The sequence below is a fragment of the Sceloporus undulatus genome, chromosome 4 (assembly GCF_019175285.1).
Source record: "Sceloporus undulatus isolate JIND9_A2432 ecotype Alabama chromosome 4, SceUnd_v1.1, whole genome shotgun sequence".
In the NCBI taxonomy this organism is placed as follows: Eukaryota; Metazoa; Chordata; class Lepidosauria; order Squamata; family Phrynosomatidae; genus Sceloporus; species Sceloporus undulatus.
The window spans coordinates 174,035,702-174,063,502 of NC_056525.1; the positions used below are offsets into that span (position 1 = coordinate 174,035,702).

The 27,801-nt window shown below is 40.0% G+C and overlaps 1 protein-coding gene across 11 annotated transcripts in view; it reads right to left on the reverse strand.

The window, feature by feature from the left end:
• The window catches only part of KIF13A (kinesin family member 13A), a 100,931-nt gene extending 73,501 nt beyond the window's left edge, over positions 1–27,430 (reverse strand). For 5 of the 11 annotated variants that reach the window (XM_042462247.1, XM_042462242.1, XM_042462243.1 and 2 more), the window contains exons 1-2: positions 26,843–27,426; positions 25,454–25,547 (exon numbers count right to left, since the gene is read on the reverse strand). In XM_042462247.1, coding sequence (XP_042318181.1) covers positions 25,454–25,547; positions 26,843–26,897 — 149 coding nt within the window. In that variant the 5' untranslated portion in view covers positions 26,898–27,426. Of the gene's footprint in view, positions 1–25,453; positions 25,548–26,842 lie in introns of all 11 variants that reach the window. The other 6 variants (XM_042462245.1, XM_042462248.1, XM_042462249.1 and 3 more) reach the window with 2 other exon arrangements.
• Positions 27,431–27,801: the final 371 nt, after the last annotated feature.

Below are 27,801 nucleotides of genomic sequence, written 5' to 3' on the forward strand. Positions count from 1 at the left end.
AGTAAAAGGGCTCTAGTGGAAAATGAGGCTTTATGTTGGGTTCCATTCCTAGGGAAATGTGATGTTTCATACAAACCTTCCACTATGATCTAAATTATGGTGAAACCATCTTTGTAATATCATAAATAGTTCTGTTGACCCTCCTAGACTACTTTTGGACTATTAAGAAAAAGCTTGATTTATCATTATTTCTGGAATTTAAAAAATTACTTCCTAAGGTAGGTTATGAATAATTGCTACCAATTTCTTGTTCAACACATCGTTAAAATTCAGTTTAAATTTTTATAAAATATTTCTATCCTGCCTTTGTCCCTGTACACTTGGCTCTCCATATTCATTGATTCTGCATTTACAGATTGAACCATCCATAGCTTGAAAATATTCAAAAAATAAAATTCTAAAAAGCAAACCTTGATTTTGCCATTTTATATGAGGGACACCATTTTACTTCTGCCATTGCATTTAATGGAATTTAAGCATCCATGGATTTTGGTATCCATGGGGGGGAGTCCTGAAACAAAACCCCAGGGATACTAAGGGGTACTGAAGGTGGCTGAAAACACAATCCCCATTATGATATTAAAACACAAATGATAATATTAAAATATAATGGAAATTGAATCAAATTAAAAATGCATCAATAAAGAACCCACTTATTAAAATAAAAGTTCCTTCCTCAGTGGCCAGACTTTCCAAATAATGTTGAAAGTAGATCATTTGTTGAAAAGTGACATATCCAAACAATGACAAAATAAAATGACAAGATACAAAGGCATCTCTTTAGAAGAAAAATGTAAAACAAATCTTCAGAGTCATAATCCAATGCTCAAACCATCAGGCTGACTAATGGTATACTACCTTTATTTGTCTGTTTATATTTGTTGTTGTTGTGTCCCTTCAAGTTGTTTCTGACTAATGGCAACCTTAAGGCAAACTTATGATGGAGTTTTTTCAACAAGTTTCTTCAGAGGTGGTCTGCCACTGCCATCCTCTGAGGTTGAGAGAGTGTGATTTGCCCAAGAACACTCAGTAGGATACATTGGTTGAGCCAAGATTTGAACCCTGTTCTCCAGAGTCATAGTCCAAGGCTCAAACCATGATTACACCATTCTGGCTCCCCATGCAAACTACTTAAATGAAGACTGTTCTTATAAGTATTATAAGTATTAAATACTTTTGCAGGAACTATATGGCAATGCAGTATCATTATAATGAAGGAATGTAGAATCCAGCCTCTCGCATGCATAAAATCCAAGGTTCTAGTAGAAAGATCTCAGGTAAATAGGTAAAAAGAAGGAAGACCTTTAAGGTCTGCTAGGAAGAGCAGGTAACAAATAATTAAAAAAACTCAAAGCCTGAGACAGATTATGGAACACATGTATGTTTCACCTAAATAACAACCTCCACCTTCTGAAAAACAACAATTTTAATACAGTATTTAGAATCAAAGACCCAGTTCTTCTACCCTAAAGACACTGCTACTGCCCTTCTGTTATCACAAAGCTGAAAATACTTTCCACAGGAACTATGTAAATACAGAAAGCATGTCTTCTTGCTATAATAGCAGCTTCCTATGTGACTCTGGATAAATCAAGGATAGGTTAATAGAGGTCAGCCAGTCCACACATTATTCTGCCTCATTACTTCAGAGCCTCTGCTCTTTTTTCTTTTCTTTTCTTTTTAACCGATACTCATTTTGGAAGTGCAGTGTGAGTATATCAGACAGGAGAAGGCTTGAAAAGTGTCTGCACATGTGACAATGCCTGCACAAGATTTAAGATAGCTATTCTACTGTTCCTGCCAAAGCTTTCTCTACTCTGACTCACTCCCAACCTCCCATTTTGGAGTACAGGACAAACAGACAGTTGTGTGAGGGAAAAGGAATATGCCTTCACATGCTTGAACCCACCAGCTGATGCGGCTTTTAGCTGAAGTAGCATCAAGAATGACTCTCTCATAGGGCAGAAGTTTAGGAGCTCTAGGTACCCAAGCATGAAAGAACAGGCAGAAAGAACAGGGTGTGCATAACAGCCCACTTACTAAGACCAATGGTGGGTGTCTCAACAGGTGGTGGCACGTTCCATGTGCATGACTTCTGCTTCACATGTGTTCTGTCGTCTATCCTTCCTTTGTACTCATGCCACTCTTGATTCCATGCCTTTGCGTCTTGCTGCTTTTATGTACCTGCTGTTGTATGTCTCTGAAGTTAGCCTTTAACTCTGTCCTTTGACAGCATGTTAAGGCCTGCATCCTGCATGTTTGGGAGGAGCATTCACATCTCAGTATCTCTCTTCCACTTTCAACTGCATGCCGGCAACATTCACAAGAATTGTGTTTCAGAGTATCACTTGTAACACACAAATACTCTGCTCAAGACTGGCAGTACAAAAAATTGAAATAACAGAGGAGAGAAAAGATTATGGATAAACCTATGGTAAAGACTGAGATATTGAGAAGGCCACAAACCATTTAATCATTACGACAGAAAAATTACAGCATGTTTTTTCCTCATGTGTCAATATTTGTTTGTAATGGCACTGGGCTGCTGTCAGCAATGTCCTATAAACAGAGAGGTTCCTTGGAAATGACAGGCCCCAAATCAATTCTTGCAACCTTTATCTTGTCTATGAAAGGTGCATTAAAATAAGAAAATTCAACTTAGGTCATTCTTACAAGTTGCACACCAGTTTATCAGTATCAAGATATTATGAAGACTGCAGCTATGGGAAGCTTACTTATAGGATCAATGTACAAACTGTTTTAAACTACTAGTTTTCAAACCTCTATTTTGTCTTTGTACTGTTGGGTATTTTCTGGAAGAAATGTATATCCCATGTGACTGACCTAAGAATGTAGACATGTTATTTATTTGGCTACAAATTCAAATAGAATTATACATATCAGCCATCAGCTGCAACAAAGCTCTCCCAGTTTGAACATGGTTTCAGGAAGAATAAATGCCTTCACATACAACGCAGTGAAGGGGCAACAATCATGCTGATGTCCAAATAGTAAGATGATAGAACACCACATGGGTTTAATTAATTAATTAATCACATGATTTTTTATTATCAAGCATGTAACTAGAAAGCCAGCATGCTGTAGTGGCTTTAGGAGACCAGGGCTCCAGGGAGTTTAGGACTCCAGGACACCAGAGTTTGAATCCTCACAGCCATGGAAACCCACTTGGTTATCTTGGGCAAGTCATGTTCTCTCAACCTCAGAGGAAAGCAAAGGCAATTCCTCTCTGAATAAATCTTGTCAAGAAAACCCTGTGATAGGTTCGCCTTATGGTCAGAAACAACTTGAAGGCACATAACAACATTATATACCAGGGATGGGCAACCAGCCACCGAAGGATCATAAATTATGCTCCACTTAATATCATCAGGTGGCAAGGAAGGGAGAAAAGAGGGAAAGGAGGATAGTAGCAAAAGAGTGCAAAGAATACTTCAACTATTTACTGCTATAATGTGGACCCTGAAAAATTACTCCTGTGAGAACACAGCCTTCAACAGAAAGAAAGTTCCTTTTGAAATAAGTAAACAATCAAGTATTACCTGCATACAGCATTCAGACAGAAATAAAATATACTTAAAATTAGATAACTGAATTAAAATGTAATCTTTTACAAAGTAACAGGGATTATTTCTACAACTATTATTTCTACAACTCTTAACTTTTTTAAAAATCACAGGTAATACAGCTGCCACCAAGAAATCATTATGAAATAGTTTCCATTCCAGCACAAGAAGGGCAAGCTTTTTGTGCACCCAGAAGAATGCTCTGGGGTCAGAATGTAGTCATGCAAATGATCAGCTCAGCCAGGAGTCATCGTTAATATGGAAAGCAATTAACATGGAATGAAACATTTTCAGAGATCACTTTGTTTAATGAGTTCTCACGCTGGTACCTTCTTAACTATAGGTTTGAGGATTATAATCTTAAAGCAACTCAAAGCAATTTAACATTATAATCTTAAATAAATCCGGCCTATTCAAATACTTGATATTGTTAAATGATGTGTACAGAATTTCCATAAAGTATTTATTGATTCTAATGAACATGTCAAGAAGTAAGCATACCCAGGAGTACTTCAGAAGTAAAATCAGGTCTGTTTTGTCTCACACAAACTTGGTACACATCACAATAACTCTCCTAGTCATATAGCAGTATGGAGATGTAGGCAAAAGTGTGCAAGCAATGTGGAAATTTAAGCAAAAGCATAAAACACTATTTATGATGCAAAAACCTAAAAAGCTGGAGTAATATTAAAACACTAAGTCACTCTGTGAGGTTGATGAGGCTAAAAGGTAACTGGTGCAATGTCAACCAGTGAGATTTATGGCTGAATGGGCAAACTTAGATTTCCGTCACCCAACACTTCAATGATTACCGTACCTCACCTAACCAACTGTTAACAATTTAATTTTAAAGCAACTACCAAAAATAGCCCATAGTGTAAAGACCAATACATCTTTGAAAAGTATATTATGAAGAAAAGAAACAGAGAGAGCCAGTGGGGTATAGTAGTTTGAAAATTAGACTATCCACATTACCGCACTACACTCTTATAGTGCTGCTATTCCAGTTGCACTGCTCTGGCTGCCTCCTGTTGCATTCTGAGGCTTGTAGTTCATTGAGGCCTAAGAGCTCCTTGGCTGAGAATTCTAAATGCCTGTCTTTAAACTACAAATCCCAGAATGCAACAAGAGGCAGCCAGAGCGGCTAAAGTGGAATAGCAGCACTATAAGAGTGTGGTGCGGTAATCTAGTATGACTCCGGAGACCAGAGTTCTCAGACACACACACACGCAGCCAGGGAAACCCACTAGGTGGCTTTTAGCAAGTCACACTCTCTTACCCTCAGAGGAAGACAAAGGCAAAGTCCCTGAACATATCTTGATGAAAAAAACCCATGAAAGGTTCCCAGAAGCCGGAAATGGCTTGAAGGCACACAACAACAATAGAAACAGAGATTTATTTATTTTTAAGTACTTTATTTCAAGTGAAACAATAAATTGATAGCCATTTTTAAAAAATGCTAAATGCTAAACTCACTTTCTACAAAGAAATTATACTTAATTTAAGCACTATGATGTATTGTAGGTAAACACATGAAAAACTTATCAACATGAGCAATCATTTCCTTATTGGCATGGTCAACTAAAAGTATGGAAATATAATCTCCACTAAGGGGGCAAACAAATATTTGTGCAAGTATGACAAAATCAAGTGAAACTATAGCGTACTACTACTACTACTACTACTACTACTAACAAGACTGAAGATGATTTGCCAAGTTCAGTATTTCCTCTATCAAAATGTGAAGAACCCATTTTTGTTATTATTGCCAGAAGGATTAAAATGTAGCTATCACAATTCTGCAATTCACATAAAGCAATGACCTTGAAAACATTAGCATAAATGTTCATTTCACTAGTATAATTGTTCATATGTTGCTGTGGAACTTTCAGAATCCAGCATAAGAAATACTGATATTTGATCTTTAAAAGACAGAAAAGAACAGATCTTTATAATATTTTATACAAGACTTAACTTGAAAGGAATTATTTTAGTAGAAGCAGTGCTTGAAAGCAAAAGGAATATAACTTGAAAAATGACTATTCTGTAGCATAATAAAATATGGGAATTATAATGAAAAACGTGTTTATTTATATTGCTGAAAAAACTTTTCGATGGGGTCATGATAAAATGTAAACATATTCCTAAAATATCTTTTACAAACCTGCTTTGCTTTCTATACATAACTTAGTGGACTGGAATTAGAATGTAGAAGCTAAGAAACTAGCAATTTCTCTTTCAACAAGGCTAATGACTTCTGATGCATTCAAAGCTTTACACCTCCATATCTTATATTTGTTCAGAGGTTGTTTTAATTGCTTGAAATTATTTTCAAGAACACAATATAAGGATCACATCATTGGGGGAGAGGGGAAGACACCTATGGGCACTCTTTAAATTCTGTTGCTAACCAATTTTTAGCCCAGCAACAGCAAAAAGGAATTAAGTGCTTGATGAAACAAAATTTGTTTCCCTACAACAGCTTTCTTCACCTTACTTTGGCAGCATTGGGATGTGGGTCGTGTGTATGCCACACCCCCAAGCCACTGGGAAGCCGGCATTTTGAGGTGAAGCAGCTTTGATTTACCTAAACCATGTTTGAAGGCCATACAAGAGCACTTGAGATTACTCCTGAATTAAAAACCACCTTGGTAATTCATATGTGTTTTTACTAGGATGCAGCATCAGCATAATAATTTGAAATTGGAGGATAATAATAATAATAATAATAATAATAATAATAATAATAATAATAATAATAATAATATTTTCATCCTGCCCCTCTACGCAACGCAATCGGGGCATCTTACAACATTAAAATATACAGTCCATATCCCCCAATCCTACCCCCCATTAAAATACAATTAAACGATTTACAGTATAAAACATAACTAAAAATAATAAATAACAAACAGTGACTGCAGCAAAAAATCAGGGTCCAACAGTTAGGTTTTCTTTTTGATGGCTGGGTGTCTATTCAGGAAAAGCCTGTCGGAAGAAATCTGTTTTAACAGCTCTTTTAAAGATGTTTAAGGTGGTTATGTAACGGATCTCATCCAGCAGGCTGTTCCATAATTTGGGAACAGTTGCCAAAAAGGTCCTCTGGGCAGTTGCAGAAAATCTAGCTTTCATAGGTTGCAACAAATTCCTCCCAGAGGACTCGAGAGTGGGGCTGGAGTGTATGGAAGGAGGAGGTCTCGAAGATAGGTTGGACCCAAGCCATTTAGGGCTTTAAAGGTGATAACCAACACCTTGTACTGGGCCAGGAAACTAATGGGCAGCCAGTGAAGTGATCTTAAGATTGGTGTTATATGGTCTCGTCTAGTTGTCCCTAAAACCAATCTGGCTGTCATATTCTGTACTAATTGAAGTTTCCGAAACAAGCACAAGGGTAGCCATATGTAGAGCGCATTGCAGAAATTAAGATGGGAGATTACCAGCACATGTACCACATTTCCAAGATCCCTAACTTCCAGGAAAGGGTGCAGCTGGTGTATCAGCTGGAGCTGATAACAGGCACTCCTGACTGTCGCATTATCCTGATTCATCATCTGGAGCGACGGATCCAGGAGCACCCCCAGACTGCGAACACAGTCCTTTAGGAGAGTGTGAACCCCATCCAGAACTGGAGGTTGTCTTGGGTTCAGAGCTGCTACTGTGAGTACCTCCGTTTTGTCTGGATTCAGTTTTAATCTGTTTTCCCTCATTCAGTCCATTACTGCTTTTTTAGGTATATATGTACAATATCTCACATCATTGCAATTCAAGATATTGGTTTCCTTTTTTCAGTCAATTTATGAGAATTAGTGCTTTATGTCTGTGTGGTACTAGGGAGGACTAATGGAGATAAAACAGTTGTAGTTGCTTTACTAATCTTGATGGTTTCTTCTGTTTTTACTGTGTTTTTTGCTTGATTCTCATAAACTGACAAAACCAAAGTGCCTTATATTTCAGGACCTGATAACTCCTTTTCTAACAAAACAAAATTTTAAAAATGTAAATTCATTTACTAAATTTTTGAAATGAAATGTATTTTAATATATCAAATATGTTTTTATGACAACCCCAGCTTACACATTTTATATTCCTAAAGTAACATAATTATTTTCAATAAGAAATGGGTATTAATATTACAATTTCCCACTTTTTGGGAAAAATCTGTTTTTTCCAGAAAAATTAGAACAATTGGTATTTTCTATGGCTTCAAAATTAAATATGTATATACATATTACATCTCTAACTCCTATTGGAGCAATCCATAGTTTTACATGATATATTCAGTATAAAATATTGCTGTAATCTATTAGCACATGAAGATTTTCTCTTGAATTTTTTTGGTATGCTCCATTAACCAGTGTTTGGTAGCCAACATGTTTCCTTGAGACACTGATTCTTAGCATGTCAGCCATCACAATATTCCTGAATCAAACATTAAATACAAAAAACAGGGCAAACGAATGGCATGTGTGAATTTTATTTTCAATGTTCCTTTTCTATGGTAATGTTTTAAAATTTAAATTGTTATCTGAAATTTTAGCACAGAGACGTATTGTATCACCACATCTTAGATTCTGTTCAATGCCAGAATTAGCAACATATCAGTTCTGCAATTAAGACTTACAGTGCATGTCTGTCCACTCCCACTAAAAGTAATAAGGGTTACTCCAAGGTAAGGATGCAATGGACTATAGGAACAGTTCTCATTTTTTAAACCATTAAGATTAAGTGCACAATTATAATCAACTATATTTTAACAGAAACAATATTTCAAATGCACATTATGACTATGAACACTGCACCATGACTGGTTTGAAAATACAGCATTGAACTATATGTCTACTGGAACCCCAGGCCCTTTTAATATCAGCTGGTTTTTACTCTGACAGGAAATCTGAATCCTAATAGTAGCTCTATTTCCTCAAAACCAAGACCACAAGTATTCATAAAAACCATTTGTACAACTTCATTCAATGAGAATGCTCTTCACCAATGCTCCTAGTACACTACATGTTTTCAAAGCAGGAAAACAAACAGCACATGGACTGTTATCACTTTCAACAGAAGAAAACAGCCACAATCATTTTTTTTGACAGTCAACATATTAATTTGGGATGCCATAAATTTGGGATGCCATAATTGTTTCTGATAAAATTACTATGTAGTTCTGTTTCTAGCACCACACTATAGTGCACATTTTGTTGTTGTTAACTGCCCTCGAGTCGATCTCGAACCACGGCAACCCTGCTGATGAGTCATCTCCAAGACCCTCTGTTCTCCACTGCTCTGCTCAATCTTGTAAACTCATACTCATGATCTCTTTAATAGAGTCCATCCATCTTGCATGCAGCCTTCCTCTCTTTCTACTTCCCTCTACCTTTCCTAACATTACTGGGGTTTTTTAATGATTCATGCCATCTCATGATGTGTCCAACATATGACAACCTGAGTTTTGTCATCTTGGATTCTAGGGAGATTTCTGGCTAGATCTGCTCTAGGACCCATTTGTTGGTCTTTTTGGCTGTCCATGGAATCCTTGGCGCATTACAGACTGCCGGATTGCAGCGGTCTGTTGCCGCCGCCGGCTGCTGCATCCGGGAACCGCAGCAGCCAAATGGCGCGGATCCCGGACACAGCAAAGAAGGAACACGAAAATTGCACTCCTTCTTGCAGTCCGGAAGAGACGCCGCGAGGCTCTAGTCGCGCACTTGCGCCGTCACGTCAAAATGGTGGTGGCCGTGTGGAACAGCCGCCGCCATTTGTTACGGACTCAGTCCGTGCTAGGGTTAGGGGCGTCTAGAAGAGATGCCCCTTTCTAACCCTAGCATGGACTGAGTCCGTCCTAGGGTGCCTGTTTGTAACGGGCCTTCAGCACTCTTCTCCAGTACCACATTTCAAATGAGTTGATTTTCCTCCTATCCTCCTTAACTGTCCAGCTCTCAGATCCATACATGGCAATAGGGAATATAATGGCTTGTACGATTCTAACTTTTCTCCTCAGTTGTATATCCTTGCATTTTAGGATCTTCTCTTCTAGTTCTTTCATAGCTGTCCTTCCCATTCTTAGTCTTCTTTTCCATTTCTATCAAGGTTTGATCCCAGGTATGAGAATTCTTCTACTACCTGTATTTCTATTTCTTTGTTGTCTAATTCAAATTTGTTTAGGTTCACTGTGGTCATTATTTTTGTTTTCTTTATGTTCAACAATAGTCCTGCCTTCACACTTTCTTCCTTGATCTTTCTTAGTATTTGTTCCAGGTCTTTGAGGTTTTCTGCTAGTATTATGGTGTTATCTGCGTTATCTCAGATTGTTGATATTCCTTCCTCCTATTTTCACTCCTCCTTCTTCTGTGTCCAAGCCTGCTTTTCTTCCAATATGTTTTGCATATAAGTTGAACAAGTAGGTATGATATGCAGCCTTGTCTGACTCCTTTGCCAATTGGGAACTATTCTTTTTTTCCCCATGTTCTGTTCTGATAGTAGCCTCTTGTCCTGAGTACAGATTCCTCATCAGACTTATCAGATGTATTGGCACTACCATGTCTTTAAGGTCGTTCCATAGCCTTTCATGATTTATGCAGTCAAAGACTTTGCTATAGTCTATAAAGCACTGTGCTTAAAAAAAACCCTGCTACAACAGATATTCTGCTCTTGAGGTTGAAAAGACTGCACAAGATATCTAGTAGTAAATATTCTATCCACACACCCTTCAACCTATGGCAAGTTACCTAGTAATAAAGACTCCTTCAAGTTATTGTAAGTTACTTAAGAGTAAAAACTCTGCACACACCCTTCAACTTATTGAACATGTGGAAGCCTATCTGGCAGGAAATGTAACATCTAAAACTTTTGGATATGCACAGAATTCCTGGAAACTAGTAGATGAATGTATTTTCCTCTAATTTTTAGCCATGTGGTACGTTCAATTAAACTTCAAAGAGGGATCATTACTGGCCAGGTATTTTCTTAGCATCTTACCTTTTTCCTAATCCTATACTTGAGGATAACTGATTTCAAGTGCCAACATGTAAAAGGATAAAATATACCTCAAGTATTCATTTTGTTTTTTGTAACTACTGCTAGATTGCTCAATGCAAGACAATGGACAAAATGTTTGGCCCTGAATGGTCATATGCAGTGTCAGTGGCATCCTGACCCCCAGTGTCACCCGGTGTGGGGGATGATGCTGCCAGGAGCATTCCCAAAAAGCTGTGTTCACCCCTTTTCCTTCACTGCTGCCGCTGTGGCCTCCTGATGAAGAGACTGCTGCAGGGAAGCAGGGCTACATGCATTCAGCCTTGTCCTTTGCTCCTTGTGAGGAGACTGCCGCTGCCACCGCAGGCAGGCAAGGCTAGGAATATTTGGCTTTGTCCTTCCTCACAGCAACAGTGGCCTCCTCCTGAAGAGGCTGCCGCCACAAAGCACGGCCAGGTAAGCTCAGCCTTGTCTTTCCTCGTGGAGGCAGTGGCCTCCTCTTGAGGAGATTATCGCTGCCACAGTGAAGCAGGGCCAGCAGCTCTCACCCCTCCCCTGGTGGGATGACAACTCCATAGGGTGTCACCCAGTGCAAGCTGCACCACCGCACCCTCCTAATGATACCACTGTGCAGCGTCACATTGGTGCTTATAGTACTCTCTGCTATTTGTTTTCCTTCTTTAAAAATAATCACAGCATAGCTTTCTCACAAGCAAAATGACAGCTTTAAGATTGCTGCTCTCCCATTCATCAATACTGTAAGTATCTCAAACTGTTAAACTACTCCAGGTATGCAGGATCAACAGTTCAAGGCAGCTTTTCAGATTGTTTAGGTACTGGGGAGCTGAAATAAGTGAAACAGCCACTCAATAGGTGCTAAGAGCTCAAAACCAGAGTGGATAAACTAGAGAAGAATTCAATGGAAGATTTTTTTTAACAATTTCAAGCTGAACTCCAGGAAAATTGGACTAAAGCACCACAATCCATAGACATCAAATTATATAGGGAGTAGAATTCACTATCCCTGAGAAAAATATCTAGTGACACACTGGAACATAGTTCAGCCCAGGAACAAAAGCTACAAACATTATGTACTCTTCTAATTGGTTTCTAATTTGCTAGATAAGGTTGAAATCTAGAGAAATGAAGGTGCAGGTTGATCCTAAAATTATTGGACTGAAGAGAAGGTAAGGAGGGAAGTGATTCAATCATCTCCTTATCTGATGGCTAAATGAAATCTGTCCAGATCTCCACATAATTGAAAACATTGAGGTAAAATTCAAAGGCATAACTGCCTGAATCAGTATGCAAAGGGATGTTCTAGAACTAGAAGCTTTGAGACAGAGATAAAAAAGTTGGCAACATAAGCTTTTATAGACTTAAATGTACTTCCTCAGATGCATGTGGTCTCTATGAAAACCCATGAGGACTTGCACTACCAACTTCTTTTTTTCTCTCAGTCTCAAAGATGCTACAAGATCCCTTTGCATGCAAAAACTGAATTATAGAAAGGCATTTGGCCCAAGATCACATTGTTCCATAGGAGCCAGAAACATTCTCACATGCTTTGCTCCATATTCAAAGGAATGCCATGTTCTGCAAGCAATCAGCAATACCAAACTATGGAATATAAAAGTTCTAAACCCTATGAAAATCTCTCTGCAGAAATATAAATACAGAACCTTCAGGTTTTTTACTACCATTGTCAGGAAGAAAGAAATTCAGTACACTTTTCTCTTTCCCTTCAAAGTAAGAGTGTTCCACATAAACGATGAAACTTTAGAGTCTCTACCAATACTCAGGCAGCAGCCATGTGTGAAGCACTGGATATTCCAATCTCAAAGGAAGCAAAGATCTCAGAAGAAGAAAGTAATGTAGAAGCACCTGAACTGGCTAGACACCCAACAGAATGGACCCCACATCCCAACAAAAAATAAATAAATAAATAAATTAAATAAAATAAAGAAACTTATCAAGAGGCATTATTTGAGGTAGCTTAAAATGGCAGTACCAAACAGAGTGAAACTGAAACATCAGTGTCTGTTACTTGCCTCTCTTTTCCAATTCCTGTATTTGTTAGGAACAAACAATTACTAAAAACAGTTTGAGGATAGCTTCTAAGATCCCCCAACACAAAACTAGTGAGCAGGAGGAGAAAACCAAGCTGGAATAACCTAAAACTCACTATAGTCAGTCCCTCTTTGGAGCTGGGCAATTATAATCTTGGCAGTGCATGCACATTGTAGAGCTGCTACTCTGGAAGCCAGTTACAATTCTATTTGTTTCTTTCATTCTAGGGTTGTTGGGTTTTTTTCCCCCAGTTCCATGTGTATGAGCATGGTGGCTTGGGCATGTTTTGTGGTTTGAAGCCATGGGAGGAAAAACCCTAACACAATAAGGGAAAGCATCAAAGTAAAATACTATTAAAACTGTGAACAGGCTTAAAATTGTATCATAAAATTATAAAACAAATGGCTAGGGATCTGTTATGAAACACCACAAAATTCTGAAAATAAAGAACACAAGCCTGACATTCTCTGCCTTCACGAATTTTATCGGGGCAAACGTATAAAGAGAAGTATTATCCCACCCTTCATTAGCACGTCAATTTTAGTAGATGAAACTTCTAAAGCAAGCAGGATTGCTCTCACAATAAAGAAAAAATCCTGTCTCATGGTAGGGAACTCCCTACAATACCCAGAGGAACTAAATGTATCTTTTTTAAGAAAAAGAAAAAAAGATAGCTCACAAACAGTTCTTTCTAGGCTTCAAACTGGCATTAAGGCCAATTTAACCAGTCATGCTACAATATCTCCAAGCTTTTAGCAGGGCAGAAATGTTATCGTGGATTACAAAATGGATACAAGAGCACATTAACTCCACTTGCACAAACAAAAAGCTCTCTCACAGACACTTGGCAGGGTATCTGCTCTTCATTATGTGATCATATATTTTATGCATCTTAGCATAAGTCATACTTTAAAATCCTGCCCCACACCAGACACTTATTTTTCTTCTTTCCTTTTTATTTTTCTCCCATTCCAACCCTCTGCTAGCAAAAAATAATGGCTGTTATGACTGGCACCATGACAATATCTGACCATGCACTTCTAAACCTGGAACTGAAGCTAGCTCTGCTTGATTAAACAACACTGATCTGGATAGTAAATCCCACCCTTCCTACTAAAACACAAGATGAAAGAAAGTATCAGCAAGGAAACACTCAATATAGATTTGACTCCACACTTACTTTGGGACACACTGCAAGCTGTATTCTGAAGATGTTGTATGCAAGAAGGTTCAAGTAACATTTGTTGTAAGAAGCAGGAATTTTCTTGGAACAAACCGGGGGGGGGGGGGATATGCCAAACTTGGAAGCAGAATTGCTAAATTAAATGACCGGAGTGGGCAACTGCAGCAGGTCCAGGGGTCATGGTCTACCTTTTGAGGTTCATGTAGACTGTCAAAAGGCAGTGTACATTGTACATGCGCTACATGTAGTGCAGAAGAACATCAAAACTAAGCTTCAGCTAACAGCATTCTTACTAATTAGCTTCAAGTTGACTTTTTCCCTTTAAAAATTGATAATACAGTAAATTCTATTATCTGGACCTTTCAGAAATGATTTCAGTACTTGCTCCCAAACACCAGTACTATCAGGGCACAATATGTAAGTAAGAACTAAATTGTATAGCAATTTCAGAACATAGGTTATAAAGCCTATTACCTAATTCTAGCCAGAGTATAATGTTGTCATGTTGCTACCTCACAGTAGGCTGAGAGTGTCTCACATGGTGGACAGGTCCAACTGGCTGGCAGTGAACATTGTACTGGAACTGGTTCCTTGTGTTATTTTTAATCTTCCAGGTAACCTATATACTTTAAATTGCAAGTAATAAATAAGGAAACCTGTATTTTACGATATTTTGTAGGATACACATAGCTGAAGGCATGTGCCTTCAATTTGCCTATCAACTTATGGTGACCCCATGAATTTCAAAGGATTTTCCTAGGCAAGGAATATTCAGTGGTAGTTTTGCCATATCCTTCCCCAAAAGTAGGTTACTGAAACTCCCCACTAACAATTCCAAAAGGAATTAACTTTGAAAAGATAATGAAATGAATTGTCTCAGACTGAGGTAACAAAGCTAAAGTAGATAAATATACTATGTCTCCAGAATTACCTCCATGTTGAAAAAATGTGATGCTGTTGTCAGTCCACCCCTTAGCAATACTAGATACTAAGTTGTTTATGCAATGTGAGACTCTTTAGCAACCACACATTGGCAGGCAAACTAAGCTGCAATCGTGCAGGAGATGGGAAGATGTCCTAGAACTATAGCATATACTAGATGTTCTCATCTTAAGGTGGAGAGAAAAGTGGGCCTCCCTGAGGAGGCAATCTGATCCCAGAAGCACTCTTTACCTGTAACAAAAATCTCTATGGTCAACTCCCTTCCACTGCTGGAGAGAGGGGAAGCATGCCAGTGGATATGCCTGGTAAGGCTGTGAGTCTCCTAAATTGCCTTGAGTCCTTCTTTTGGGGAAAAGGAGGGATACAAATAAAATGATTAGTTCCCAACCATGCAACTGGATGATCCAGATCAGATCTCTCCCCTTAGACTCAAGGAGAAGAGAATCATGAAAAAGAAAGTGTCAGACAAGGACAAAAACAGCAAAAACTCTGCATGGCTTATCCCACTATGATATTGGATTTTTTTCATGATCTATTTCACACTGCACAATTAAACCACTCTGATACCACTTCAACTGACATGGCTGCATCCTATCAAATCCTGGGATTTATAGTCTGGTGAGTCATGAGAGCTCTCTGATAAAAGACTGTAAATACCTTGTGAAAATACAAATCCCCGTAAAGGATGGAGCATGGCAGTTAAAGTGGCTCAAGTGCTCTGTGTGAAGTTAGAGAGATAGAAGACTTCAGTGATGAAGCATTCCACAACTCCTATAGAATTACCAAAGACTAAACGTAATCTACATGAAAAGAATAGGACTTGTGCCATTTTAAGATAGTTATAAAGTTGCCTCTTTGTTTCTCCCCCCGAAGAGGACGCCGCCGTCGCCCTTTTTCCATCTGGGCAGGAGCGGCCCAGGGAACTCTGTAAGCCGCCTATACCACCAGGGCGGAGTGCCAAGGATTGTTGCTTGGTCCTGCTGTTGGGGACTCTCTAGAGGGAGGGAGATAGAGAGGGGCTTAGTTACTTTTTTTTCTTATTAGGGGTCTGTTGGGACATGTCCTGTCTTTTTTCTCGCTGCTGTTTACTATTTAATGTATTTTTAGATTGTTTTATTATTGATTGAATAGGATGGATTTATTGTTGTATTGTAGTACATGGTTTTTATGCTGTTTGTAATCTGTATTGTATTGTATCTTATTTTGCGGTAAACCGCCGTGATTATAGGAACGGTGGTATATAAATAAAATTTCATTTCAATTTCATTTCATTGTTTCCAGAAATAAATCAAAGCACTGGTATACAAAGCCTTGAACAATGTGGAAGTCAAGTGTTTGAAGAAACACCTGTTCCTGTATCAGCCTGCTCATGTTTTTAATTCAGAAGGCAGACGAAAGCCTATCATTGTCTCACCACTAAGTGAGATGACACAAGTTTGGTGCCCAACTTTGGAAAGTGATGTAACAGGATTTTCCCTTGCAATTTTGATATTGCACTACCAGTTAAAATTCATTTGTTTACCCAGTCATTTATGAGCAGTTAGTTGTTGCTGTAATTAATCTGATTCAACCTGTTATTGTTGTTCTGCCTTCAAGTCATTCTGACCTAAAGCAATTCTAAGGCAAAGCAATCACAGAGGTTCCTTGAAAAGCTTTTTGACAAGTTGTCCAGGTTTTAAGATCTCCAGGTGAGGGTTTTCTCTTGGTCCTACTCCTGTACCATTTCAGATACATTTGGTAAGGACCTGGAAGTCAGCCTTCTCGATGGCTATTTACAGACGATGGAACCTTCTGCCAAAGGAAGCTCAGCTCTCTCCCTGCTCTTTTCAAGATCAGGCAAAGATCTTCTTATTTAAACAGGCCTCCAGCTAGTAACTGGTTTGAGAAGTGCAACAGGTGGGCTGTTTAAGAGGCCTTAATGTCCTTTTAACTGTTTTAAATTAATGTTTTAAGTGGATTTTGTTTAATGTTTTATTTTTTGTATTTCAGGGTGGTTTGGCTGTATTATTTAACATATGGTATAAGTCACTCTGGGTCCCATAAGAGAGAAAAGTGGAACATAAAATAATTAAATAAACAGTAAGATTTGATCCAAGGGGCTCTGCCATTGCCTTTCTCAGACAATGTGACTTGCCCAAGACCACCCAATAGATTTCCATGGCCATGCAGAGATTCAAATCCTGATTCCCTACATTCTTGGTCCAAGACTCAAACCATTAAACCATGCTAGCTCTAATGATTGAACCTACTACTGTATTGATTATTTTTTCTTTCTTCTGGGATTTTTGTTTTTTTGTTTTTGTTGTTTTTAAATGTAATTACATTAAATAGAAATACAATCAAGACAAACATAGTACACATTACATAACATACATATCACTGTAAACAAAAACAAAACATAGACCTTCCTGCTCCGTCAGGTACAAGCCAACTATGTTGTTAAAACAAGGTATTTTCATTATTTCTTTCCTCTCCTGCTCTGATTCCATCTTTCTATGTAACCCACCAAAATTTTAACTCTAATATGAACCAGTGCATAGAGAAATATATACAATATTATTTCCTCATGTGAGTATTGCCTATCGACTGATATAGTTGTTTTTTCAAGAAAACATACAAGAAAAGAAAAATAATCCATCTATCTTTACTTATAGACTCCACTTGTTCCAGTTTTGTAATGTTCAAACAATTTACAATAACTATGTTACTACTCTGAACTACCCAGTAATAACTCAATCACCATTCCTTTAAGGAAATTGTTGTCAATAAACCCCATTTATTTTCAAAGAACTCAAAGACCTGTCTCCAACTTCCTAGAAATTTGTCTGTTTTTTCGTACCTCAATTTCCTCGTCAGTTTATCTAGCTCTGATAATTCATGTAATTTTAATAACCAATCCTCAACCTTGGTTTCTCTTCAGATCGTATAAATCTTTCGCCTTTCACTCTGAGATTTTTGTGAGGGGTGTGATAATATATTTATTTAGCTTTGTTCTATTATTTTTTCTTGTTTTCCAGTATTTTCACTCTGTAATAAAAGCAAGCATTCTCTCCATGTCATTTTATGGGCATATACAATATACAGTCTTCCCTCCATTCTTGTGGTTTTGGAACCCCCGTCCCTCGCTTATGTGCAAGGGACGAACGGAAGGGGAAATAATGGGGCGTGTGCCCGAGGCAGACGCACGCGCGCTCCCGCAACTGCACACCTATATTCAAGCCAAAGGGGCCTGAGTGTAGGTGAAACTCCATTTTTGTGAGGGGGTCCAGAACACATCCCCATGAAAAAGGAGAGGGGCGAGTGTATAACCAATATAAATGTTTACATTTAGTTTACTCAACATTTGTAACCAACCAAAGCAAAAAACAATTACCCTGCAAAATTCAAAAAATAAAAATGTTTCTGAGGGACATGAAGACATTCCAGAAGCAAAGCTTTTTGGATGCTGCAGATGGAAATCAGCATGGAATACAGGTAGGATTTTAAATATTAAAGCTATGACTGCAGAAGCCTATTTCTTTCTAGCTGAAGAGGATCATTCTTTGTCCCTTTTTAAGATAGTAAGTTATAACTAGACATGAGTCCAAAACACACTGCAGAAATAATCCAATTTGAGACCCCTTGAACTGCCCTGACTCAGTGCTAGGGAATCCTAGGAATTGTATAGTTGGCCCTCCATTTTTGCAGGGGATCCATTCTGTACCCCCGCAAAAATGCAGACTCACCAATATTCAATCCCCATAGGCTTGAATGGGATGGGAGGTGTTATCGAGTATAGATTTTAATAAAATTTTGGAACAACTTCACTCTGATCCCAGACTGACCTCCTAGAGGAGCTGCTGTTCCCCCAAAAGCAAGGAGGACACGTAGTCACCTTGCATAGGAGGCAGGAGCCCTAGAAATAAAAGAACTAGAAAATCCCCACAGGAAGTTTGGGAGTTGCTAGACAAGAAGAGCCACTACTTCCAAAAGCTAGACACTACTTGGGCCTTATACCTAATGGACCGGTGATCAGCTTAATGACTCACCCATTGATCTGTTTGCCCACCCAATTGTGTCCAGACCTATTCGCATTGTTGCAACATATCCTCTCCTTGGCTTAACAATAGCCCAGGTAAACAAATCCTTTATCTAAAACCTTATCTTCTGCCACAGGCTAGACTCAGCCTATAAAAACCTTGGTTTTAGACCACCCGATGTGCTATAACTAGATTGCAGCTTGGCCCACACCAGTCTGGACTCTGAACTTAACTCCCTCAGCCATCTTTCCTCATGCTTTGGCAGCCGTGAATCTTCACTCATCCAAACCTGCATCGGACTTCCCGGAGAAGACTTCAAAGGTAACATATCTCCCGTAGTGGTGCCTCTCTCTAAACCTACCTCCTAAATTCACCCCTTTGCTTTCCACAAGTACTGAATGTGTGTGTGAGTGACGCTTTGTTGTATGTGTGTGTTTCTACTTTAATAAACTCTAGACATTTAATTGGAAATAGTCTGTATCTGCGTCATCTCTCAAGGGATTCTTTGGCAACCTTTTGTATACACCTTGGGACACGGTCTTGCAAGGGCTTTGTTAGGACCCTCCCTCTACGCAATTTGACCTAATTAAAAATTCCCCTAATTACAGACTTCCTAACAGAGGTACACTGCGGGAGAGCGCCCCATTGAAAATTACGGAGGTCAATTTGCACATGCGCTGAGAAAGTGTGGATTTTTGAAATCTACAACCAAAGAGAAACAGTTGCTGATGGGTGACCGCCATAGTCGCCCAGATGTTGGCAGTGGTAGTCACTTCATTAATTATGCATCGCCAAAGGGCACTACTACCGGCCCGCTGCCCAGCCATCACTTTTTAAGCAGTTCAGACACACAGCTCGAGAAAGTGATGAGCTGGTCAAACTCTGTCTCTTCTGGTTAGTCTGGCTGAGATGAAAATTCAACGAGGAACACACAGAGCCAGATTTCAACTCCATGGGCGGTGCAGAACTTACCATATTCAAATTATGAACATAATCCTTCAAAAATCACATCACGTCCTCCCGCAAAATGCACTATCAGACTCCAACCACTGGACCGTACTCCTAACATTGTAACGAGAGAAGATAATGTTTGACCAGTGTCAAATAAGATCAGACTCCAACCACTGGACTATACTCCTGACACTGTGATGAGAGATGAAAATTTTCCACCAGTGATGGTCTCAAATAAGGCAAGACGTTCAACGTACAAAATAAATAATTTAATTATCACTAAAAAGGTCACTGTCATTCAAGAATCTGCACCAGAAACACCCTCTTCTACGAATTCAGAATAATAATTTTGACTTTTCTCTTTCTTTAATTTTTTTATGTTTTAATTTTTTTAAAAAAATAAAATTACGGAGGTCGCCCCTCCATGAATATTGAAAACCATGGACCTCAAGTCCACAAGAAAGGTGGGGCAACTGTAGTTTATTGTTGCACCAGAGCTCTGACAAAGGAGGCTAAATGTCTCACAAAACTACAGTTCCCAGAATTCTCTAGCATTGAGCCTGGGCACTTAAAGCAGTCTCAAACTGGATTATTTCTGCAGTGTACTTTGGACCATGATTAAGTTCAGGTTTACTCTTCCACTTTGGCTATCACCTGGTAAAATAACACCACCCAGATGAGGAGACTAAAAGGATATATCAGAGTGTTTTTGATTTCAAATGTACAGTGCGGGCGCACCATACGCGGCCTTGAGCATACGTGCTCAAGCCGTGGGGCGCGCGTGGGTGGAAGGGGCGCACATCCCATTCAATTGTTTCCAATGGGGCTCGAGCATAGGCAGAATTTGCCTTACGCAGCGGGATCCGGAATGGATCCCCCGCATAAAGCAAGGACGGACTGTATAATTAACAATTTAGTGAAATTTTATATTCAACTGTGCATGAAATTTCATGTCAACCTGGAAGTTGGGACAAATCTACATGCACTAACACATGACTAAATCATTGTATTCACACAAAGATTACAAATTCAAATCCTTGATATAAATAAATAAAATGTACACTTGCACATGTGAGTGGGCGCACTCTCATCCACTACACTTTCACTATACAGTAGTTATGTATAGGGTGGGGCAACTAGCGGCATTCTAGATGAAGCTGGAGTGCAACTCCCATCAGCCCTAGATTGTACAATCATTGGTGAGAGATCATAGGACCTGTAGGCTAACAACATCCGGATGGCCACTAACTGCGCACCCCTGAAGGTTTTATGATGAAAATTACACAACACTCCACAACCCAATAAGAAGGATGGGCCACTATAGAGACTAGGGGGCTATGCAGACTATAGACTACAGAGACTAGGGAGCCAGCATGGGGACAAAGTCGAAGTCTGGCGATGCACAGTGTCATGGCACTCCTCTGGCGCTGCATCCGCATGATGCAGTGCCAAAGGAGTGCCATAAAGCACAAAAAGGAACCACTTTTTTCCAGCTCCTTTTTGCGCCATGGGAAGGCCAGATTGGACCGCATCGTGCGGTTGCCATGACCCCGATTTGGCGAAGATGGAGGCGGCTGTAGGCCACCCCTTCAGGGGCGGACTGCACAACCCCATATATACTCTAGATTGTTCTCTTATGCTTGGAAGAAAGGTGGGGAACGGACATCGTTTTTTTTAAATCACAAGAATATTACAGTCCTCTTTGTATACCAATAGCGCTATAATCAAATGTATACCTCAGTATGCTATAGTTTATTGTATTACATTGTTATATAGTTTATATTAACTGTGGCATGAGAGGCAATTTACATGCTGCTTATTTATTGTATTTATATCAACTACCCAGGAACACAATTCTCTGGCCAGTTCACAAAAATACCATTTACTGTACCTAACACATTCAAGGTAATGCTACATTTAACATTGCTACACATCTCTAATGACCTCTTTGAGCTGGGAGGATAACAGTTACGTGAAAACATAATGATTGCTCCGGTACCCACATAAGTCAATTATATGTAAGACTTTCTAAACTCTTACAAACTACAATACATTAAATACTACATGTGTTGTAAAGTATATTTTTGACTAGTCAAAACTATGACATTTTTGGTATTTTTCCTATCTCAGAAGTTTGAAAAATTAAGGTAGTTCATTCAACATGTATATTTTCAGTTATACAGAATTCATCAGAAAAAGTACTGGGCAACTCATGCTTGTAAAGCCTTTAACAACAGCTAGTCTAACTTTTAAACAGCCTTACCTAAGCCAATATTTTTCATTCAAAAACAGATCTTCAAAGAAAATCTTTAATCTGCTTTGATATTTCTATTATTTGAATAAGGACTGTGTTTAGTCTCTCTATACTGAAAAAGGAAACTCTGAAACTGATACCTGCAAACACATGAAAAAGAAGTATGAAGTGCTGTCAACAAGAACCAATACCAGCTGCTTCCTCTTTGATTTCATATACATCAGAAACAACACTGTCACATATGTGTCACCTGAATCGTGGAGTTTCAATAATGCACAGTTTGAGAGTGGTACTTCACCAGAATAGTAACTAGGTCACTGTCTAGAATGTGATTAGTGAAATCGCTAAAGCAGCTCATAAATGCTTGTTTCTCTATTCAATTTTTTTAAAAAAAAACTGTACCTAAATCACTTTGCATCCTGATAAGTTTTAACAGGGACAGCAATTTAAGAGAGGTCAAGATCAGATAGTTTTGCAGTTTCCTATAAACAAAGGCAAAGACTGTTGTCAGCTGTTATTCAATCTTCTACCTCAAGCAGGTGATATGAAGAGCGCCTGCATAGCAGCTTCTTTCTGGCTGATAATTCCTCTGGATACAAAGACAGTTGGTAGCTGTCTCATTTCACTTGACACTCCATTCAGATAAGTTTCAGCTGAGGCTTTTGCAACAAAACACCAACTCCCCAGAGTTGGAACCTTTCCCTCCTAACTTTCTTTAAGCCTGAAGCAATGTTAAATACTGTACTGTAAAAGGACAAACTTTATCAGCCCCCACAAATAACTCTATTGTCTATCATGGTTTTCTTTAAAAATATATATATAAGGTTGTTCATTCAACATGTATTAAAAAAGGGAAAAAATTAATTGTTAAAAGTATGGAAATTAGGCAGTTTTTTTTAAAATCCAATAAATAAAACAGCATACAAAGAAGGAATATGATGAACTAGCTTTGTCACTGCAAATATTGTTTTCCCCTGTAGCTAGAAAACTGAAAAAACAAGGCAGACCTTCATCCTTAAGATGTATGACCCAAAGGTGCCCAGTAAATCTCACTACTGTAGGGGTGGCAAATCCACTCTTGATTTTACTACTGCTCCTCCAGGACCTGCTCCAACACTGCTTAGTACCTCTGCTGGTGCTGAACCTCCAGCACCAGGAGAGCTCCTGTTCAACACACAGCAGCTGCAGAGAAAAAGCAGCAGTAAAATCTAGAGCAGAGTCACCATCGCTGTGATGGCAGATCCACCAGCCACTCTTCATGTGAAGTGTGACACTACAGTGGGACTATTCTGGGCCAGGCAACTCCATCTTACTAACACCTTGATTTTATCCTTAAGCCCATTACCTTCAAGCTACAAGTAATTCTGCACACAAATGGGTTGCAAGTTCTGTCTCAGCTGCTTTTTCATGAAGCTAATATTACACAACCAGGTAATTTAGCAGAGGTACACATCTTTCAGTAGTATCAAGTTTCCAGGCTAAGAACACTTCTTGATCCATTATTGCTCTTGAAGAGTCATATGGCCAGAGGGGCTTGCAAGCGTTCCCATAAGAGGCAGATCTGGCTACATACTCCGGTTATATCACTGCTGGATTATTGTCAAGCACTCTACACAGGTTTTCCATTTTGACAGCACTTTAACTGCCATGGCTCTATGCTATTGAATTCTGTTAATTGTAGTTTTGTGAGACATTTCACTTTCTCTCTTGGAGAGCTCTGTTGCCTCAACAAATTATAATTCCCAGAATTCTATAGCACTGTGCAGTGAAGCTGGCCGTTAAAGTGATGTCAAGCAGAATCATTTCTGCAGTGCAGATGCCATCCTTGAAGAAATTTTGGAGAGTGTAGCATGTACAGCAAGGGCAGGAAAACTGCAACGCATTCTGCCCCAATCCCTCAACCCCTCCCCTATTTAAAAAAATGGTAAAAAGCATCCTCAAATGACCCAAAACACTGCCACCATGCCCCCAAACACAACAGTTTCCTTTTAATATTCTTATCCCACCAAAAACCATACAAATAACAAGATGGTCAAAGCAGAAGTAGATTTCTGGTCACATCTGGACTGTACTTTTGGTGATTTTCAGCTGAAAATTGCACAAGCAGCCTGGCACATAGGTATGGAAACTGGCTCCCACTGCAGTTGGCCACTTCATGGAGTATCAGAGGCTCTTTATTCAGAGTACATTACACTTGTCCAGTCCTCATTGGGGCCCAATAAATTTCCTTTTAAAGCCCTAATTACTTGGATTCAGCAATGTGCTGCTCAGAACAGAATATATGGCACTTCCTTAAACCAAGGTCTTACTTCTGCAAGGAAGGAAAATTAGACCAGAAGAATAAGCAATGATTTTCAAATGCACACACAAATGCATAAATACAACAGGACACCAATACCTTACAGTTGCAGGTGCTTTTAACTTAGTCCAAGTTCAATGCCACAGATTGCACTAATGTTATCAGCCTTAGCAATTTATGCTGACTACTTTGTGCTGTTGATTAATGCACATGACTGAGCTTTTACTGATCAAAGTTCATAAGAGAAGAAATTTAAGTAAGAAGTTTCAGACACCTCTCCATCTTTCAGACAAATACTTCCCTTTACTTCCCTCCTAATAGCGCAATTCAGATGCAAATATCAAAAATACTAGAATCTGAGCAGCACAAGAGAAGCCCTATAAATACACACTTCACTAACGGCACGAAAGTCTGCTATCTTCCTTTCTTTCCTGGTTATTAGTTCTGTTTCTGAAGAAAGATATTTTGAGACAACTTTTACATCCCTAGTTCTCCCTCAACTGAATTCTGTGTAAATAAAAACTTTGAGGACATAATCTTACCTAAAATCCCCCTCAGTATAAAGCCAAATAGTCGTAACAATCAACTGATAACAATAACTGAATACTAATGTAACTTTCCCATCCATGTGTCCTTTGCACAACCTCCCCTCCTGACCTCTCAAAACTAATAAAAGAAAAAATATCTATTTTTACATACTTGCACATTGGTATTTCGGACTGTTTCCAACTGTTCCTTCCGTTCAAGATTTTACAAATAAATGCAAGCTACATAAATTATTTTAGCACTTTCTCCTCATTAAAACAAACTGTAATGAACAACGAAACCAGCAGATAATCCAGTTGGAAGCTAATAAACAACCCCAATGATTTCTTTTTCTGCCTAAGAATCTAAATTAATACTTTGCTCCCAAATCAACTCTGGACGGTATATGCCTCAGTAACAGTGAAATTCAGTTACAAGGCTAACACTAACAACTTTCTATACACACATCTCAACATTCAAGTGTTGTAGTTTAATTAATCTTGTTCCTTGTTTATGTCACCCACAAAAAATAATATGCCAGGACTATATTTCCTGAATAGAGGTGCTGAAATAGTTGATGTTTCCTCAGCAAGATCATACATGGAAATCGTTACTTTACTTGAAAATATAGAGTTAGATGTGTTCCTTTTTTACCTGTTTTCTCCTTGTTTGTTGTTTGACGGTGGAGGATGCAAGACAGTTTGATTCCCTTCCATCTCCACAATGCACTTGGTATTCAGCTCCATTTCTGGAACATAACACAACAGAGGAGTTCAGAACATTCCCTGACAGAACGATACACACTCCATCCCCAGACAGCAGAGCTTTTCCTGTTTCTTTCTTCTGCTGTCTAGAAAACAACACCCACTTGCTGCTATGAGTATAGGAAATGACAGGGGCGTTGTTCTCATCCCCCCTAAAAAGACCTGGAGCAAGAATTTGGGAGGCCTACAGAGCCACAGGGGCTGTCCACTACTGAGGGCTATGTTCATTTCTGAAACACAGGACGGCTGGCACCTTTATGGACGTGCTGCCAATTTCTTTCTCTCAGTGAGTCTCAAAGGCGCTACAAGACCTTTCCACGTACTGATTCTACAGACTAACACAGCTATATCTTTGAAAACTACCACTATGGAAAGCACCAAATTTAGCCAAATGGAGTGGAAATCCATCAGCCTCTTCAAGAAACCTGCCCAGATACAGACAGATATATGCCTGCGCCTAGCTTCCAGGCCACCAAATACATCTGAGGAAGTAGACTCAAGTCTACCAAAGCTCATGCTGCCAATCTTTCTTTCAGTCAGTCTCAAAGGTGTGACCAGAACTCTCCAGAGCTTTCTGAACAGTAAGTTTTCAAAGAGGTATCAGTGATAGTTTGTACTCCCTAAATCAGTTTGTCTTAAAGGTGTCTGTAGAGAGATCTTGTAGCACCTTTGACACCGACTGAAAGAAAGAAGACTTGAGTCTGCTTCCTCAGGCGCATTTGTGAACAGGGGATCAAATGCATCTGAGGAAGTAGACTCAAGTCTAGGAAAGCTCACGCTGCCAACAACCTCTGTCCATGGCTTAGTCTCAGAGGGGCCACAAGATCTCTCTACGTTCAAGAAAACAAAAGCTGTACAAACACTCATGTCGATGTAAATCCGTGCTTCTTGGTCCTGCTCAAAATGGAGGACCTTTTGCAATTTCTCCTGGGCAGAAGGTTGAGACGTAGGACACGTCCTGGAAAAGGAGGACGCCTGGCCTCCCTGTGTGTGGAACCACGGGGCCGCTTTCACTTGTTCTCTGGCTCTCTGCTATGGAATTCTGGGAGCTGGAGTTTGTTGTGGGCCCAGAGCGGAGCTCCAACTCCCAGAATTCCATAGCAGAGAGCCAGAAAGTGTTAAAGCGGTGCTAAACCGGGTTATTTCTCCAATGTGGATGCAGCAAGCTCCTCCTCCTCCTCCAAGGAAGACAAGCAGGGACTAGGATAAAGGCGAACATCCCTCTCTTTTGTTGCCGTCGTTGTGGCTATTCCTCCTGTTCCGCCTCCGTCATTATTACCTCTCCTGTTCAAGGGCCGGACTCTGACGGCCACTTTCACCTTGGTGTCCGACATCTTCGTGCGAGGAGCAGCAGGAGCAGGAGGGGGGACCCCCGGCGGCGACCCTCTCCAGCCCTTCCCTCGGAGCCTCGGCGGCGCTTCCCTCCCTCGATCCGTCTCTCAGGGCAGGCACCCGCCGCCGGGAGGAGTCTCCCGCCGCAGCCCCGCCGCCATCGCTGGGGCGGAGGAAGGACGAGGAGGAGGAGGAGGAGGAGGGAGGGAGGACGCAGGCGCCGCCAAGCTCTCCTTCTTCGCCTCGAGCCTCTCAGTCAGAACCCACAAACCACCCGCAGTCGCCTCAAGCCGCCCGAAGCGTTCTTTATTAGCCTCAAGTTCCACAACTCTTCGCCTCAGTCAGGCCACTCTTCTCCCGCTCAGCCTCGTCTGCCCTGCGAGAAGCCCTGCTGCCCTGGCCCCCTTCCCGACTCTCCCGCCCTCCTCCTCCTCCTCCTCCCCATCTTCGCCTCCCTCCCTCCGTCCCTCCCTCCCGCTCTGCCTTCGGGTGAGATTCCAGGACCAGGCAGACGGGAGGGAAGAAGAGAGAGGTCGGAAAGTGACGGAGATTGCCGAACGTCTTCGGAAAAGAGGGAGGGAGGAGGGAAAACGTTTATATGGAGAGCTTCGGGAGGCGCCGTCCGGCCTGTGGAGCAGCGGCCGCCTCTGCGCATGCGCAGAAGGAAAAGAACGCCGAGACAGAGCTACTTTGTCACCGCTGTACTTGCCATGGCTCCTTACTATGGAATTCTGGGAATTGTAGTTCGTTGTTGCACCAGAGCTCTCTGAGAGAAAAGGCTAAATGTCTCACGGAACTACAATTCCCAGGATTCTCTAGCATTGAGCAATGGCAGTTAAAGCGGCGTCAAACTGCATCAGTTTCTGTAATGTGGATGATTCAGCCCAGGCCTTTTTGGAAAGCTTT